This window comes from Rhinolophus hipposideros, assembly GCF_964194185.1.
Source record: "Rhinolophus hipposideros genome assembly, chromosome: 2".
Taxonomy (NCBI): Eukaryota; Metazoa; Chordata; class Mammalia; order Chiroptera; family Rhinolophidae; genus Rhinolophus; species Rhinolophus hipposideros.
In genome coordinates, this window is record NC_138048.1 from 51237541 (window position 1) to 51254929 (window position 17389).

Consider the following 17389-nt stretch of genomic DNA (forward strand, 5'->3'; position numbering starts at 1 on the left):
TAGTAAAATAAGACCAGGTGTTCTATTAGTTTTGCTCCAAAAGACGCATTAGAGCTGATTGTACGGCTAGGTCTTGTTTTGGGGGTAACACGGTACTTCTGGTGAGGATGGGGAGGAAAATAAATAATCTCCAGGTGGACCTGTATAGTTTAAAAAAATCCTGATCTACAGATTCTGATAAACTCTCTGGCCTGTGTCTTCTCCTAATAAATAGAATTTTGTGAGGGGAAAAGAGAAAGTGGCAATATATTGATCACTGAAAACAAAATAACCACATGCCAAATATTTCATATCTATTGCAATAATAAAAAATTCCAAAGAAAAGCTGATTATAGACTTACCTCGCCACCTAAGGAGAGTTGTTGTTTTTGTGGACTGTGTGTTGCTTTTTGCTATAAACCCCGACCCCCCAAAAAAAGGGAAGTTGGTTAGAATCTGGAACACTAGAAATGATAAACTGTTATTTACTAAAATAATCACATTAATATTTGTATCTCTTGTGCATAGTACTTTTCTAGATTTACTGGTTAGAAGATGTTGCCCTTTCCCTTAAATAGCTTAGAATTTAAATGAGGAAAAGCAATAAAATGACAAACAGTATTTTCATGTCTATAAATAGAAGTTTTAAAAACTGTGTTTTTATATGTATATGCATACAAACACAGTCACAATAGTTATCTCTCACTATATTCTCTCAATGAAATAATTTTCTCTTTCTTTAATGGCTTCAAATATCTCTCTAATGCTAACAGCTTTAGCTCTCCTCTATCAGCCAAATTTCACATTTGCATTTTCAACTGCCTGTGGAAACACTCCACTTGGAAACACCTCTGTCACCTCATGTTCAACACATCCAAAAACGAACTCACAATTTCCCATACTAAGTGGCTCTTTTCTCCAATTTGCTAATTTCTATTATTATGTCAAATAACAATACAACATCTGTATAGTTACTGTTTTACAATGTATTCTTATATACAGTACCTCAAGTGATCCATCTTACTTTGTGAGATAAACAAACATCATATCAGTTATTTAAAGATGGAAAATTGAGGATGAGAAGTCATGTGACAATGTGCAAGGTCGCAAAGTTGGTAAGTAGCATAAATGAGATTTGCGCCTATGTCTTCTGACTCCAAATCCTGCATTCTTTCCACAATGCTAGACTTCCTTTAAAACCATTCTTTTAGCCTCAAAATCTTGCTTTGGGGCCTTTTTGTTTCCACTTAACTTCAATGGTTTCTTCAACATTCACTACATATCTATGATGGTTTTCTTGAAATCTCTCTTATGGTTAAAGTTTTAAATCCATGTGGTAGTAAGGAGAGCAGCACTCACCACACTAGTAAAAGTATTAGATGTATCCAAAATAATTCTGAAGAAGTTAGTATTTAACAGTAAAATATTACACATATGAGGAAACTAAAGGCACAGAATGGCTCAATAACTCTCCAAAAGTCAAGCACATACTGAGAAGCAAATCTGGATTCAAATTCAGATATTTCTGATTCTTAACTCTTACCACTATGCAACACTACTACTTCTCTTTAGGAACCTTAGAAATCATCTAATTTTATGCTTTTATTTTGCATCATAGTCTAATTATTGCAATTATTTTCTATTTCATTTTCCTCCTGCTTTCTTAGTCTTTTTCGAACATATTCAACATCAATGGGTTAGTTTTTCAGGAGTACCTTCCCTCTTATGTTTTGCTCCTGTTTAAGAACTTAAAATTGTTCTCTTCTGCCTAATAGATTAAGATCAAACCCTAATCTGACATTTAATCAAGACTGTCTACAATGTCATTATCTCTTACTAGCTATATGACTTCTACAGAAGGTAAGCTACCATCTTTTGCTGTGTATAATGCGCACCCATGTTTTGGGTCCAAACTTTCAGGGAAAAATAACATTTTTTGTTTCAATTTTTTAATTCAAACTTTTATTTGTTTAAATTTTGGTACTTGTTTTTTTGCATGAAGGAATTTTAGTATTTATTTTTTAACATATTATGATACAAGAAATTTTATGTTCCGGTAATAAATTTATGATATTTACGCATTACAAAAGGCCAAGAACTCTTTGTTGTTGCAAGTTCTTCGTAAGTTCAACAAAACCGATTATTGTATTCCAGGGTATTACTCTGCATAAGAGTATCACTATTGATTTCTAGAGTTACACTTTTAACTCATGAGTATAAATAAAAGAATTAAAAACATTTATATAGATACAGAATTAGTACTACCCATGTATAATACGCATCCTTATTTTTCCCTTCACAAATTTGGGCAAAAAAGTGCGCATTATATATGGCAAAATATGGCAAATGAGTTAATTTATGTAAAATAATAGAACAGCACTGAGGACATAGCATGTGTTAGCCATTATTATCACTGAGAATCAGTATAGCATTGTGGTCATAGAATAGGGTTTGGAGCCAGCCTGCCTTTTTTTTTTTTTTTAATTAACTTAATTTTCTGTCAACCTGATTTCCATTTCCTGTTCAGCTTGTTTTGATTAGAATCCTTGCTCTGCCACATACTAGTTGAGTATTTAACCTTAGGCAAATTGTTATCCTCTCTGAGTATCAGAAATCATCATCACAGGCTGATACATTTGAAAAAATTAAGAGAATTTATCAGGTGAATGGTACTTAAAGAAGATGGTCTTTGGCTAGAGTTTTGAAACACAAGTGAGAAAGCATTTGGAGGATAAGAGTGATTCATTCATTCAATCATTCATTTAACAAATATTTATTGAGCTTTACTACAGGCTAAAACCTGCTAAGATCTAGGGACATGGCAGTCAATAAACAAGACAGACATGGTCCCTGTCTTCATGGAATTTACAGATAAATGGGGGAGAGAAAGAGAGAGAGATCAAACAAACAAAAATACAAATAATTATTTAATTATGAGGGAAAAATCCAAGGCAATTTCAGAACAAAAAGATTTAAGTAATACAGGTAAAAAAATAGAACACAGTCTACATGCAACTGTAGAGGCTGCAAAATATTTTTAAAAAGTATTAACAGGGGTTGTTAACTGAGTAAGTGTGGAAAGAACAGAAAGTAAGTAAGCAAAGATGACTGAAGTATTAAGCCTATGAGCCTTACAAATTTTTGTAGAGTGAGGAAGTTAGAGATAGGTTCAGATAATAATAGTTTATATTTTATGGCACTTTCACTTTCATAATATTGTTGATCTTTATTAATGCACTAAAGATTGAAAAAATGGCAGCTGGATAGTAAAGTGATATGTCTAACGACAGACTGCTAATTAAGAGGAGACTACTAGACTACTGTTCTAACATCACTTCTAATTGTCTTCAGGCCTATCTACATGTGGACAATTAATCTAATCACAAAGTAGGAAACAGTTACACTATTTATTCAAGATTCCTCACAATGAGGAAAAAAAGCTGACATTTTAATTAAGACAACAAAAACTGATAGCCTTGGAGTGGCCTGTTAGCTCAGTTGGTTAGAGCATAGTGCTACTAACACCAAAGTTGCCAGTATGATCTCCATATGGGCCACTGTAAGCTGTGCCTCCTTAAAAAATAAATAAATAATAAATAAGTAAATGTAAAACTGAAAAAACAGAAAAGCAAGAAAACCCAAAATAACCCAACAGCCTCAGCAAAACAAATAAGCACTTCTAAGAAACTTTAGAAATGTCTTTAAATGCATTCATAGGACTCACCCTGACGAAATCCAGGACAGCATCTCTCTGAATCTGCTTGGTCCGTATTTTCTCCTCCTCATACTGCAGGGCAGCAAGCTGTGCCTCTCTCCGAGTGCGCTCCACTAACTGTTCTCTTCTCCGATGGAGTTCTAAGTCTGTATGTGATAGCTGGAACAAAAGTCAGTTTGTATACGCAAGTGGGGATAAAGATCAACTTATCAATATTCCTTCCTGCTGACCCAAGTTTTACTCTGCAGTCACCTAGCATTCTTTAAATGTGTTTATTAATAATCTTTCCTCATCTTTATACTATGTTCTTATGTGTACTATAAAGCTATCCTATCACGTGGATAAAGATTCATTTTCTGTCTCTATCTAAAAACACTGTTAGCAAGTATCAGGTACACACGTTATATTACTTGTACGATCAAGGAGACAGGTAGTGAAGTTTACAGATATCTGGCAATTAATGGTAATTTAAATATTATAAGAAAACCATCTCAGTTAAAAAACAAAACAACAAAAAACTAAAACAGAAAAAAAAATTTACCTGATTGTGACTTGGTGATAGTAACAAGAGAGAAGATGGCTCAACCGGAACCCTGACCCAAAAACGAAAAAAAAGAAAGGAAAAACTCTTTGATAAGCCAGACAGATATATTAAAGATAAGTGAATCTTCATTGTTAATGTAGCTTTTTATTAATCAACAGGCAAACTGTCTAGTCAGCACTGCAAGACTAATGCATTTTGCAAACTTCAGCCTGTCATTAAGCTAAGTTACGCGAATGCCTGATGTCTGCAACTCATGTTTCACGTGATGATATCGCTGATCCAGGTACAGACACCTAACAACTGTCTGTGCCAGCCAGCGCTGACCACACGTATTGGAGATCACTTTTCAAACTATCATTTCTTTATACCACAAATAACTATTATCTTCTTTCCTATGATGATTGAAACAAGATACATGTAAATGGAGATCATTTTTTATACAAAGCCATTTTATCAACAGAAATCTGGAATACTACAGAACCTGGTAAGTGGACTTGTAGAGCACAATTTTAATAACAAAAGTAAAGATTCTGTTGATTTTCATTTCTAAGAAACCAGATGAAAACTAATTTGATACTTAAAAAATTAGTAAAACTTGCTTCTCAGATTTATCGGTATTAATTCTTACAGTTTGGTAGTGGATTTAGTGTTTCAAGTCTCTGTTATTCCTCTGTATCTTTAAAACTAACAATGTTGGAGTGGTGACTCGTTGACATTTAGAACCTAAAATTTTAAACTATGATTATTAGGCTATCCGACTGATTTAAATGCATTAAATCAGTGTGTTATTAGGAAAACAAAAACAAATCCCCCAAAGCTCCAATAATTTCTTATTACCTACTAACTATAATACCGATTCTTCAAACTGACATTCAGGATGAGAATCCCCTTTAATAAACATACCCACTATGGAATCTTGTTTTCTCTAGCAAGGTCTCTTCAGTTATCATATATTAATTCCTTACTTCAAACCCTTTCCAAAAATCTAAACGTATGGAGATCTTCCTCTTAAAAAAGGTCTTTTTAAGAATCTCACTTTTCTTTAAAATTGGGACTTCTGCTGGTTGTTTAAACCCCGGTTCTCTCGCCTTTACTCCAAACTCTCATCTAACTGCTTCGTTGATATTGCACTTGATGTCCAGTAGGCACATCAAATAGAATATAGCACACTCCCCTCACTCTCTAAGCCTGTTCTGCTTTGCTCAGACGCCTTCGTGTTCCTTAAACACACCCAGCACGTTCCTCCACCAGGGCCTCTGCCTAAATGTTCCTCCCCTCACAGCCACAGTGCTTGCTCGCTTGCTCTTCAGGTTTCTATTGAGATATTACCACTTCATATAAAATTGTTCTCACTCTTCACTCTCCCCTCACTGTGACACTACTAACTCTTTACACTGCTTTATTTTTTTCACTGTACTTAGCACTTACCTGACAAATCTTTGTTATATATATTTGTCTACATCCACTAAAAGGTTAACTCTACAACCCCACGAACCTAGCACGCAGCCAAAACCACTGCAGTGCTCGTGAAATATAGTTTGAATGAATGGCAGTGGCACTGTCCCCTTAAAGAGCATGGAATATTGAAACAAAAATGCAGGTAACTATAAGCATCTCTTTGAAATCCTAAATGTATTTAAACTGAGTAAATCAGAACTTTACCTCTGGTAAGGCAGACTATGAACTGCCCATTTTTCTTTGTTTGTAAAATCACATTTAACTCGAGTAGCTTTTCTAGTTTTGTCTATTTTACTATGAAACTAAAATCTTCCAGGTGTTACCCAAGTGGTTTTTAGTTCTATATTGCTTCTAACAAAAATTAATGAAGTTTGCAAGACCAAGCCTGATACTATCATCTCTCCAGAACCAAAATACCACTTGGATTATAAGCAAGCCATTTTTTAAAAATGATATAAAAAATAAATGATAATTGTTGTTAGTTTTAACTGTACGTTTATTTAATCCATCTTGGCAAATAACTAGAAAATACTTATCAATTTATCATAATACTTTTAATTTAGTGTATACCCCTACTTTTATTATATCCCAGGCAGCTGGTCTATGTGCATGTGTAGAAGGTGGCAATGCACATGGGGGGGTGAGGGGATGGGAGGAGAATTGGTAGGAAAAAAAAGAAGTAAGCAACTTTCTTTTCAGAAATGACTAACGGTAAGTAGCAGTTTGTTCAACGAACTCAATTCCTTTGAGTCTTTGTAGCTGGGTGATTTTTTTGGTTAACTTATTATTCAAGTTACAGATAAGTCTTGGCAGCCAGACAGTTGCCAATCATTTTTAGGTGATTTTGTTTTTCTAGGTTCTAAATTCATGATTCCATTTGAATGTAAGCTCTAGGAAGACAGGAACTTTGACTGAAGTTCATGGCTGTTTCCCAATACCCAGAAAAGTAACTGGCACATAGAAGATACTTAGCAAATATTTAACTAAACAAATGACTTTTGAACAGTTTGGGGATTAGGGGCACTGGTCACCCCTGTCCCCTCACACAGTCCAAAGCCCAAGTATAACTTTTGACTCCTCAAAAACTTAGTCATCCATCAGTGTCCTTGGGAAATTGGTTCCCAAGGTCCCCCTCGGATACCAAAATCCATAGATACTCAAGTCCCCTGTATAAACCGGCACAGATTAATGCATGCAGTCGGCCCTCCGCATCCACGGATCAAAACCAGTACAGGTATTTACTAAAAAAAGGCCCCATATAAGTGTACTTATGACGTTTAAACTTGCGTTGTTTAAAGGTTAACCATATGTATTTACATTAGAGCTTAACTAGTTATTGGAATAAAGCATGAAGTTCTTATCCAAAGGTTTTATTAAGGTCTAGTGATGTGAACCACTAAATTAAAAGTATTAATAAGTACAGTCAGCCTTCTGTATCCTAGGGTTCTGCATGTCAGGATTCAACCAACGTTGTCAATCTGCGGGTGGTTGAATCTGCGAATGTGGAACCCGGGGATACAGAGAACTGACTAAGACTTGCGAAGTATCCACAGGGTCCTGGAACCAATCTCCCAGGGATACTGAGGGACGACTGTAACCACGGCTTCAGTTCCTAAGCACTGTAGTAGATCAGACACTCTGAATGACTCTTCCGATGGAAACAACTAAAATGTTGAATAAAATCTTTAAAAATGCACTGCTGAAGTGCCATGAAAAAAAAGAGTGATTCTAAAAAAGAGTGAAAACAGGGACTCTGGATTAAGGTTTGACAGGCACACTTTGGCCCCTTTGATCTCCACCCCTAGTGCTACTCCAATGAGTACACCATACCTATGTTAAAGGACTTTGCTGATGAAGTTAAGGTTACTGATTGGTTGACCTTAAAAATATAGATTACTCAGGTGGGCCTAATATAATCACGCAAGCCCTTAAAAGAATAGGGAGGCAAGAGAGTTGTGTGATGCAGCAGAAAAGGAAATCAGAGAAATTCAAAATATGGGAAGGATTTGGCCCACCGTTGCTGGCTTGAAATGGAGGTAGTCACAAACCAAGGAATGTGGGTGAAGTCTAGAAGCTGTAAATGACTCCCAGATGATAGCCAACAAGGTAGCAGGGACCTCAGTCTATAACCACATGGAATTGAATTCTGCCAACAACTGTATAAAGCCTGGAAGTGGATTCTCCTCCAGGATCTCCTGATAAGAACCTAGGCCAGTCAACACCTTGGCTTCGGCTCTGCGTCGCGGACTCTAAGCAGAGAACCAATGCATGCCTGTCCAGACCTCTATCCAACAGAACTGTGATATAATAAATGGGTGTTTTTTAAACTGCTGAATTTGTGTTAATTTGTTAACAGAAGCATCAGAAAACTAATATATAACTGAGCAAAAAAGCTGGCTTTCACCTTGAGGATTTCTACAAATCCTAGAGACGTTGAGCTTTACATACTCATATGATGGAAACAGGACGTAAGGACAGGAGATAGAGCCTAGGTCCACCCAAAGTGAGGAAATATAATAGGAAATCCCAGCATGAAACTGAAGTCTCAGAAGACCACACCCTCAGTATAAGTACACATGGCAACTAAAAAGCCATTTTGTGATAAATTTCAAAGATATGAAATTTAAATCCATATGAATTGATAAAATTATAAAAGGCCAAGTTATGAGCTTCTTTGTTTAATTATTCTACTCATTTTCTTTATCCATCTATATCTCAGTCCCCTAAACAACTTTACTAAGAATTATGTATGACACTATCTACATAGTAAATTTACTATTGTTTAAGAATGGGCAGGTTAAGTCTACTGCTTTAAGACTACATAAAAACAGAGAGAAAGCAAAGAACCAAAGCCTAGGAATTTTTCAACTATTGTGGTACAGTTTATGATAAGAAACTTTTTGGAATTCAAGAACAAGAAGCAATATTAGAAAAGGCCAACCTGATTTTAGAAATACTCTGTGAGGCATTAGTGTAGAGAAAAGGTCCTATCAAATGAAATAGGAATGAGGATGCATATTGCTATTTCTGTTTATCTCTGTGTTATCCACTAAAAAGTTTAAGTATAAAAACATTTCAGGATTCCTGAAATTCATTTAGCTCTCTTTAAGCATAAATCCAGATACATCACCATAAAAATCTCATTGTTATTAAGAGTCTTCAAATCAAGTAATTGTACAAGTAATGATTTAGGTGATCTGAATTTAGAATCAATATATCAATTTTATTTGTATTTGCTATTACACAAGCACAAAAGCACATTACCACTCAACTCTAAATACATAGTATTAAAACACACAGTATCTAAACATCTTCATTATACATCGAACTGCACAAAACAAAATCATTTCATGCTCTTATTATTATTACCGAGTTAAGACAGAAACAAATGAGTAGAACTGGTTTTTCAAACCTGTTTTGATGTGAGTATCTTCTTGTGTCTTCTGTTTTTTGAAACTCCCTCAAGGGTACTGGTTTTATTGGTGAACCCTATGCCAAAAAAGCACAAATAAATCAATTCAATTTAACATATGTATCGAGAACACTGTGATTACACAATTCACATTCAACTTAGCATTTAGAAAAATGTATATTACACTAAAAAACATTTTAACAGAATCTTCAAATGTGAATTTATGTTTAAAGAACTAAGGGTTATCTTACTGCTTTGGTAAACACAAAACTATTCATAATCCAAACATGTTTATTTTATTTTCAAAAATGTAGTTTTCCTTCTCATTGTACTATATAAATTATAGTGACTGAATGATAAGATGTTAGAGTTGGAAAGGATCTTAGAGGTCATCTAGTAACAAATTTTGATCTGGAACAGAAATTTCTACCTACCCTACTCTGACTTTTGCTCAGCTTTTCTAGAATATTTCTAGTAATAGGGAGTTCATAGATTTCATTTCTTTATTTCTTCACCACCACAAATTGTTACTTATGTTAGTCATACATACAGACCTGAGGATGTTGATGGAATATTAAGACAAAGCAAAAAGTAATTTATTTTTATGGTAAAATGACATTAATTGAAAGAGAAATACTGGCAATTTAATTTATTTATAAACTAAAGGGTAAAGGTTATTTCAAAAAAACATTATGGAGGAAAATAAACTGACTTAAGTGATATGGACCACATATTGAAAAATGAAATTATAAATCAAAGGTAGAGGCTTACAGGTCTTCACAGCATGTATTTTGTCAAATGAGAATCCATAGAAGCAATACAATCTTATTTCAACACCCAAAATAATTATCAAAATGGGTATTCTTGGAAGGAAAGAACAAGTTACCAAAAAGGTTATCTAAAAAATCAAATGTAAAACTATTTATAGTCTATTTGCCAGAAATAGGTACATCACATATACTGTATTTCCCCCAAAATAAGACCTAGCCAGACAATCAGCTCTAATGCGTCTTTTGGAGCAAAAATTAATATAAGACCCAGTCGTACTTTAATATAATGTAAGACCGGGTTGGGTATAATATAATATAATACTAGGTCTTATTTTACTATAAGACCTGGTCTTATATATTATAATATAATATAATATAATATATTATAATATAACATAATATAATACAAAACCTGGTCTTATATTAAATTTTGCTCCAAAAGACACATTAGAGCTGATTGCCCGGCTAGGTCTTATTTTCGGGGAAACATGGTAACTATAAAATCTGCTTTGGCGAGTTACTCCAAAGGGATAAAGGTGACTCCCTTAAAGTCTGGGCATGAGATCATATAAAATGAGACACAATTCTAGAATTCAGATGAGAGAATAATTATTCTAATTTCAGTGAATATAAATTTTTAAATAAACAAAAATCTCTCCTAGTATGTTAACATCAGTAACTTATCACCCTGGTTTTTACAATACTGTAATTATCTAAAATTATTGCAAGAGGAACAGGAAACTTTCACGACAAAATAAATGTGACATTGGTTTAATTTTTTAAAGTAAGTCATATTCTATAAACGTAAGTCATATCCAATTTTATCATAATGCTTCTATATAATGTGAGAGGTATAAAATTAAACAGTAACAGTGTTTAAAATCTCAAATAGATTAGTTTTTTACCAATCCATTTTCAGATAGTATTCAAAAATATTAAAAAAAACTTCACTAGTTACTAAACCATCTAAAATACTGCTTCAGCATATTTTTATAGACGCTAAATTTTAGAAAGCCTATGACACAGAATTCATAAGGAGCCTTATGACGTAAAGACTACAATACACAATAACTAACAGGAATTTAAAAACATATTACAAACTAGCAAATACAATAGGTTTAAAGAAATAATACTATAATTTTTCACCAGTAGTGTAATAGGCATGTTCACTTTTGGGAGAAATATCTCATTTATACAGCCTAATTAACCATAAAACAATCAAAGAAAAAGACCACAAGGAAAAAGATACCCTTTAAGATTACAGTGTACGTTGTTAATTAAAACTTTATTGCAAAGTAGTTGCTCTAGCAGGGATAGTATAGCCTGAACCACAAGTGGTTTCATTGATCACCTGGTATACATTGCTAGCTCTGGCTGCAGGACTTTGATTTACAAACTTTATCCAACTTTAAATACAAGAGTGTCTTCTGAACACCACAAAAAATACTGTGTTCAAAAGCCTTCGGGTAAGAAAACCAAAGGATTTTTTAAAGGAATCATAATATTACTCCGTAACATGTCCTACTTGAAGTGATCATTCTCTAGTTCATCATTCTCCAAAAAGGCTCCACGTGTTTCTCAAATAACCCCTGCTCAGAGCCTGGGACCAACTCCAGACATGAACACACTAAAGTGAGGCCATTTTATTGCGCTGACTAGATATACTGAAGAACGCTATTGCTATCGGCCCTTGGGGAACTGGCCGAGACTCTGCAGTGGACTGCATGCTCGTTTGTTTTATAAGGCAACTCAGTGTTCCACTATAAGAGACACCCAAGAATTTTAGTGGCAAACAATTTAAGTTCTGTGTAACTGAGCATAAAAGCTCCGATATAATTAAGCTCATTATAGAAATTCTATGGTTAAGTTTGCATGTTGCTCCAAAGCCATCGTTTGGTTCAATTTTTAATTACTGCTCAAACTATGATTTACCAGTTGGTAACAATGAAAAAAGCAATAAGAACAACAATGGAAAGCATCATATTCCACTGCATTTTCTTTAAAGGCATAGGATACTCAGTACTCCTTTAATTCCTTTTACAAGATTCTAAAATCTGTCGTTTTATTTGAAAAACTAAACTAAACCCTACTTGAGACCGCTGTCTGATTTTTAAGGAATAAATCTGAAAAATTCAGTGATGACCATAATAAAAATTAGGCCTAAACCAATAGATCACTGATATGAAAGAACTTTACACCATCATGAACTGTTTTTACTAGGGGATAGCAACATATTTAGGCGTAAATGTGTGTACTACCTCATGAGAGATTCGCCGCTGTTCGATATATGCCATAAACTGTGAACTGAGGCTGTCTGAGTCCAGGCCCTTGGGCTGTCTCACCTCATCGTCCTCTTCCTCTGCAGTACAGCTGTCAATGTAGTCAATCTGATCCAGATCATGTTCCACTGTGCACCACACACACACACCAGAAAAAAACATTCAAATTAGACAGCCAATAAAAGACATTAATAAGCTGCATTCTTTCCTTTTCCCTAACATGTTCTATTCTGAAAGTGGAAAGAATGAGAAGTTTATACTATATAAACCTTTATTATTTAGTCCCTGGCTACTCACAAAAATAGGCTCCAGAAAAATGTTAGTCCTTAGTCACTAAAGAATACAGTAATTGATGGTAATTATTGCAATACAGACCTCTAATGTTTTTTTTCTTTGGATATCTCTTTACTGTTTTAAATAAGACAGTTTGGGTTTGTGAGACAAAATGAAGAATAATTTTTAAACACCGAAAGTTACAACTTCTTTTAAGCTTTCCCCCCATGTTTTAGGTTTGGTGCTTAATTATATCTCTTTGAAGAGGTGAAAACAGAAAACCTAACACAACTCAAAAGAAAAGAGAAAAGGCAGGAGGAAAGTGAACTTGGAGATAAAAAAATAGACACTGACTACTGTTTCTCTTCCTGTAACTGCTGTCCATAACTAGAACAAAGCTTTTCTATTTCGAAAATTATTTTCTAGAGGTCAGCATAGTAGATATTTGTAGCAGTTTGTGGACGAATCATTTGAGGAATTTTTTTTCTCAAAATGCTTTGGGGTGAGGAGAAGCGTATAAATAAGATATAGCCACATCATTACTTCTTCTAATAAGTTTAGGTGAACCCTATTATTTTTAAGTTTAGAAAGTAAGCACCTTTAAAAGCCGGTTAAAATGGGACACAGGAAAAAACCTTGCTACTGAGATGGTTTCTCCAGAAATGGATTAAACCCCATCCATTATTATATGATGGTCTATAGACTACCTAAAAACTGCCCTCAATGGGAAGAGTGAATTTGGAGGAGTCTACTTCTCAATTTAGTTTTCTGATTCAATTTTTTCTAAACAATTCCATGATTACAGTTAATATAAAAGTAAATTTTTAGTTTATAAGAATTATCTTAATAGGCAAAAGGATGAAAAGGTCATAACTCTATACCCACATTAGAAACCAGATACATAAACACATTTTGTTTAATGTGCTACAATTTGTGTAAGTAAATCAATGGTTCATTTTATGACTACTTCCAAAACAAGCAACGTCACTTTTTCATACTATCTAGACAAACACTATCCAAGAGAATAAAATGTAAGCCACAAAAGTGAACCACATATGTAATTTTAAATTATCTAGTAGCCACATTAAAAAAAAAAACACATAAAAACTGTGACATTAATTTAAATATATTTTACTTTGTCCAATATATCTAAAACACTATCATTACTATATATAATCAATATGAAGCATTAACATTTTATATTCTTTTATTTTCATGCAAAGGCTTCAAAATCTGATGTGTGTTTTACACTTATAGTACATCTCCATTCAAAAAAGCCCCACTTCAAATGCTCAATAACCAAATATGGCTAGTGCCTACCACATTGGACAGCATAGATACAGACATTATTTTAAGTCTGAAATAAACCAATGAGAAAGATATCTCATATGCAAGTAAGATTAAAAAGAAAACTATTGAAATATGAATTAAATGATAAGTGACAGGATTAAAAAAAGAATATAAGACGGTAAGGAAAAACAGATAGCAAAACACATAATGGAAATTATCATTCAGAGATGAAAGTTCTTCTCAAATATAACAGATTTCTGGAAAATGAAAGTCATTTCTCCCTTATATATGGCCCTCAAAATTCAAAAATTAGGATTTGGTAATTCACACTAAAGCAATATTGAACAGAATGCAGAAAGTCAAGAGTCTGCCTTGGAAGCACAAGGAAGTACAGCTCTCTCTGTTAATGAATTATAAAAACAATTTTAAAATTTAAAAAAAATTTAATTAAAAAAATTTTTAATTTAAAACACAACTTTTAAAATATCAGAATAAGGAAAACTCATATACAGATGTCCCTGAAGAGTACAATTCCAGATGAAAGTAAAGGTAATCAAAAAGTGCACTGAATTCCTGAAAGAGGTCAAATGACCACAAAGAGAATCTTTACAAAGGAGAACAGTACTTCAAAAGAAGATTGTGGTTAACAAAATTAACAAAAATCTACCCCAAGTAAACTGTCTTTAACAAAGTCTCCTCCCAAAATAAAAATAAGAGAAGTACTGTATTTTAACTGCAAGCCTGCAAAAATTAAAATTTAATCCCAATAGAAAATATATTTTTCCCAATTAAATGAGAAGAGGAAGTCTTTAAAAGAAGAGTTAAAGAAGCTATAGATACACAAACAAAAGAAGTGGGTGTGAAAAAGACCACATAAAAAAGTTAGAGTAATTATAAAGACTTTAGATATCATCAGGAATTACGTTTACCTCCACCATTTGTTACTACTAAACTGCTGCGATTCTCCTGGTACTGGTTTTCCCTTCGCAGTCTTTGTTCTTTAGTAATTTCTGCTACTCGAAGAGGCAGATCTGAAAATTCATCTGTAGGCTTAAAAAAATAGCAGGAACACTAAAAATCGTCATTCCAAATTTTAGACTACAAAGTATTTAAAGCATGGAAATAATATAAAACTATTACAATTCGTATTTAAGAAGAAAGAGCAAAAAAGTTCTGGAGATGCCTCATGGTGACAGGTTCTCAACAATGTCAATGTACTTAACACCACTGAAATACACACTTAAAAATGGTTAAAATAGTAAGTTTTATGTTATGTGTATTTGGCCATAATTTAAAAAAAGAATTAGAAAGGTAGCTAGGACTCTATAAATATACATATGTACATGGATTTAAAGTATCTACATATAGATACATATCTACATGTATCTGTATGGATACAGCCAAAAATATGTACACACCCATTCACACGTAAATACACAAGCAATTACAAATTACAAATCGGCTGTTGTCTAAAATTAATTTGCTTTAGGCTCCCAATGAAACAATGTTATAAATGGTAGGTCTTGCGAATAAAAGTTTATTTAATCACTTAACCTAATTTACAGCTAAAATATTATACGTCAGTAATTTAAAAAAAGAGAAACCATAATACTAATAATTAAACGAAAGAGAAAAATGATATAATTAGCTAAGAAATTTGTTTATCTTGAACATGAGACTATTCTTCACTAAGGTTCACATCTCATTACCCATCAGTCTATAGTGCTATTCTCTCACCCTTTTACCACTTCTGCTCAAGATTACCCAGCCCCTCCCAACAAGACATACAAAAGGCCAACAGATATATGAAAAAATGTTCAACTTCACTAGCTATTAGGGAAATGCAAATCAAAACCACAATGAGACATCACCTTATACCTGTTAGAATGGCCATCATCAACAAGACAAGCAATAAGTGTTGGAGAGGCTGTGGAGTAAAAGGAACCCTCATACATTGTTGGTGAGAATGTAAATTGGTACAGCCACTATGGAAAACAGCATGGAGGTTCCTCAAAAAAAGAATAGAATTACCACATGATCCAGCAATCCCTCTCCTGGGTATCTACCCAAAAGAATCTGAAAATATTTATCTGTAAAGATATATGTACTCAGATGTTCATTGCAGCATTATTTACAGTGGCCAAGACATGGAAACAACCAAAGTGTCTTTCAATAGATGATTTGATAAAGAAGATGTGGTATATATACACAATGGAATACTATTCTGCCATAAGAAAAGATGAAATACTGTCATTTGCAACAACATGGATGGATCTTGAGATTATTATGCTAAGCAAAATAAGTGAGACAGAAAAAGTGGAGAACGGTATGATTTCACTGATATGTGGTATATAAAACTGAAAACAACAAAGGAACAAGACCAACAAATGAAGAAACAAAAACTCATAGACACAGACAATAGTTTAGTGGTTACCAGAGAGTAAGGGGGGCGGGGGGATGGTAGAACAGGGTAAAGGGGGTCAAATATATGGTGATGGAAAGAGAACTGACTCTGGGTGGTAAACACATAATGTGATATACAGATGATGTAGTATAGAATTGTACGCTTGAAGCCTATGTAGTTCTGTTGACCATTGCCACCCCAAAAATTTTAATAAAAAAAAGAACAACTCAAATTTCAGGCTTCAGTTGTAAATGGCTCAGTTCCTGTTTGGCTTTCCAGGATATGAAACTATTTATAAAAGACAATGAAGTAACAAATACGTAAAACAAACACAGTAAAAAGATGGTAAAGAAACATAATTCCATTTTGGAATGCTATGACTGTGGATTTTTCCCTCCCTTGACTTTTTTATATTTTATGTAATGAGAAATTGAATCCAATTAAGACTTCCCATTTTCATCATTTTCCCTCTTAATCAGGAGTTATAACATACAGAATAGAAGAAATACTTACTTCATTCCCTGACCATCTCTTATCACCACTATCCACACTATTGAAACCTGAATCAAGAGCTCCATAAGGGCGACCAGAGTACAGTTCTTCGTGGCTGCCGAAAAGAGACCTTAGATGTTACTACAAAGTTTCATATTTTAAAAATTAACATTTGAAATAAATCAAGATGCAATTTTACTAATAAACATTTTCATGGCGTTTAGGAACTTAACTACATAGAGCTAAATGGGCATTCTTTAAATTTTTAATATGAAAAATTCCAAATTAAAACAGAGTAAACAGAATAGTATAATGACCTCCCAGGTAACTCATTAATAGCTTCAAAAATACCATGTTTCCCCGAAAATAAGACCTAGATGGACAATCAGCTCTCATGCATGTTTTGGAGCAAAAATTAATATAAGACCCAGTCTTACATTATATTATATTATATACTGGGTCTTATATTAATTTTTCCTACAAAAGACGCATGAGAGTTTACTGTCCAACTAGGTCTTATTTTAGGGGAAACAGTATATCAACACTCTGCATTCTTATTTCATCTATTCCTACTGAGAGCCCACAGAAAAGAATGCAGCTCTGCCAGCATCCCGATGAGACCAAGATTTAGACTTCTGACCCAGAGAACTATAAGATAATATGTACATTTGTGCTGTTTAAGCCTCTAAGTTTTTGGTGATTTGTTATAACAGCAATAGAAAAGTAATACAATTAGTTTTACTTATTCTAAAACTCATAAAAATGAAATCATA

General features: G+C 33.7%; 1 protein-coding gene across 17 annotated transcripts in view; it reads right to left on the minus strand.

The window, feature by feature from the left end:
* The window catches only part of LRCH3 (leucine rich repeats and calponin homology domain containing 3), a 106584-nt gene that overhangs the window by 26385 nt on the left and 62810 nt on the right, over positions 1-17389 (minus strand). For 14 of the 17 annotated variants that reach the window (XM_081075891.1, XM_081075901.1, XM_081075889.1 and 11 more), the window contains exons 7-13: positions 16638-16731; positions 14650-14770; positions 12137-12285; positions 9109-9185; positions 4236-4287; positions 3704-3853; positions 342-392 (exon numbers count right to left, since the gene is read on the minus strand). In XM_081075891.1, coding sequence (XP_080932017.1) covers positions 342-392; positions 3704-3853; positions 4236-4287; positions 9109-9185; positions 12137-12285; positions 14650-14770; positions 16638-16731 — 694 coding nt within the window. The remainder of the gene's footprint in view (positions 1-341; positions 393-3703; positions 3854-4235; positions 4288-9108; positions 9186-12136; positions 12286-14649; positions 14771-16637; positions 16732-17389) is intronic. The other 3 variants (XM_081075893.1, XM_081075892.1, XM_081075890.1) reach the window with 1 other exon arrangement.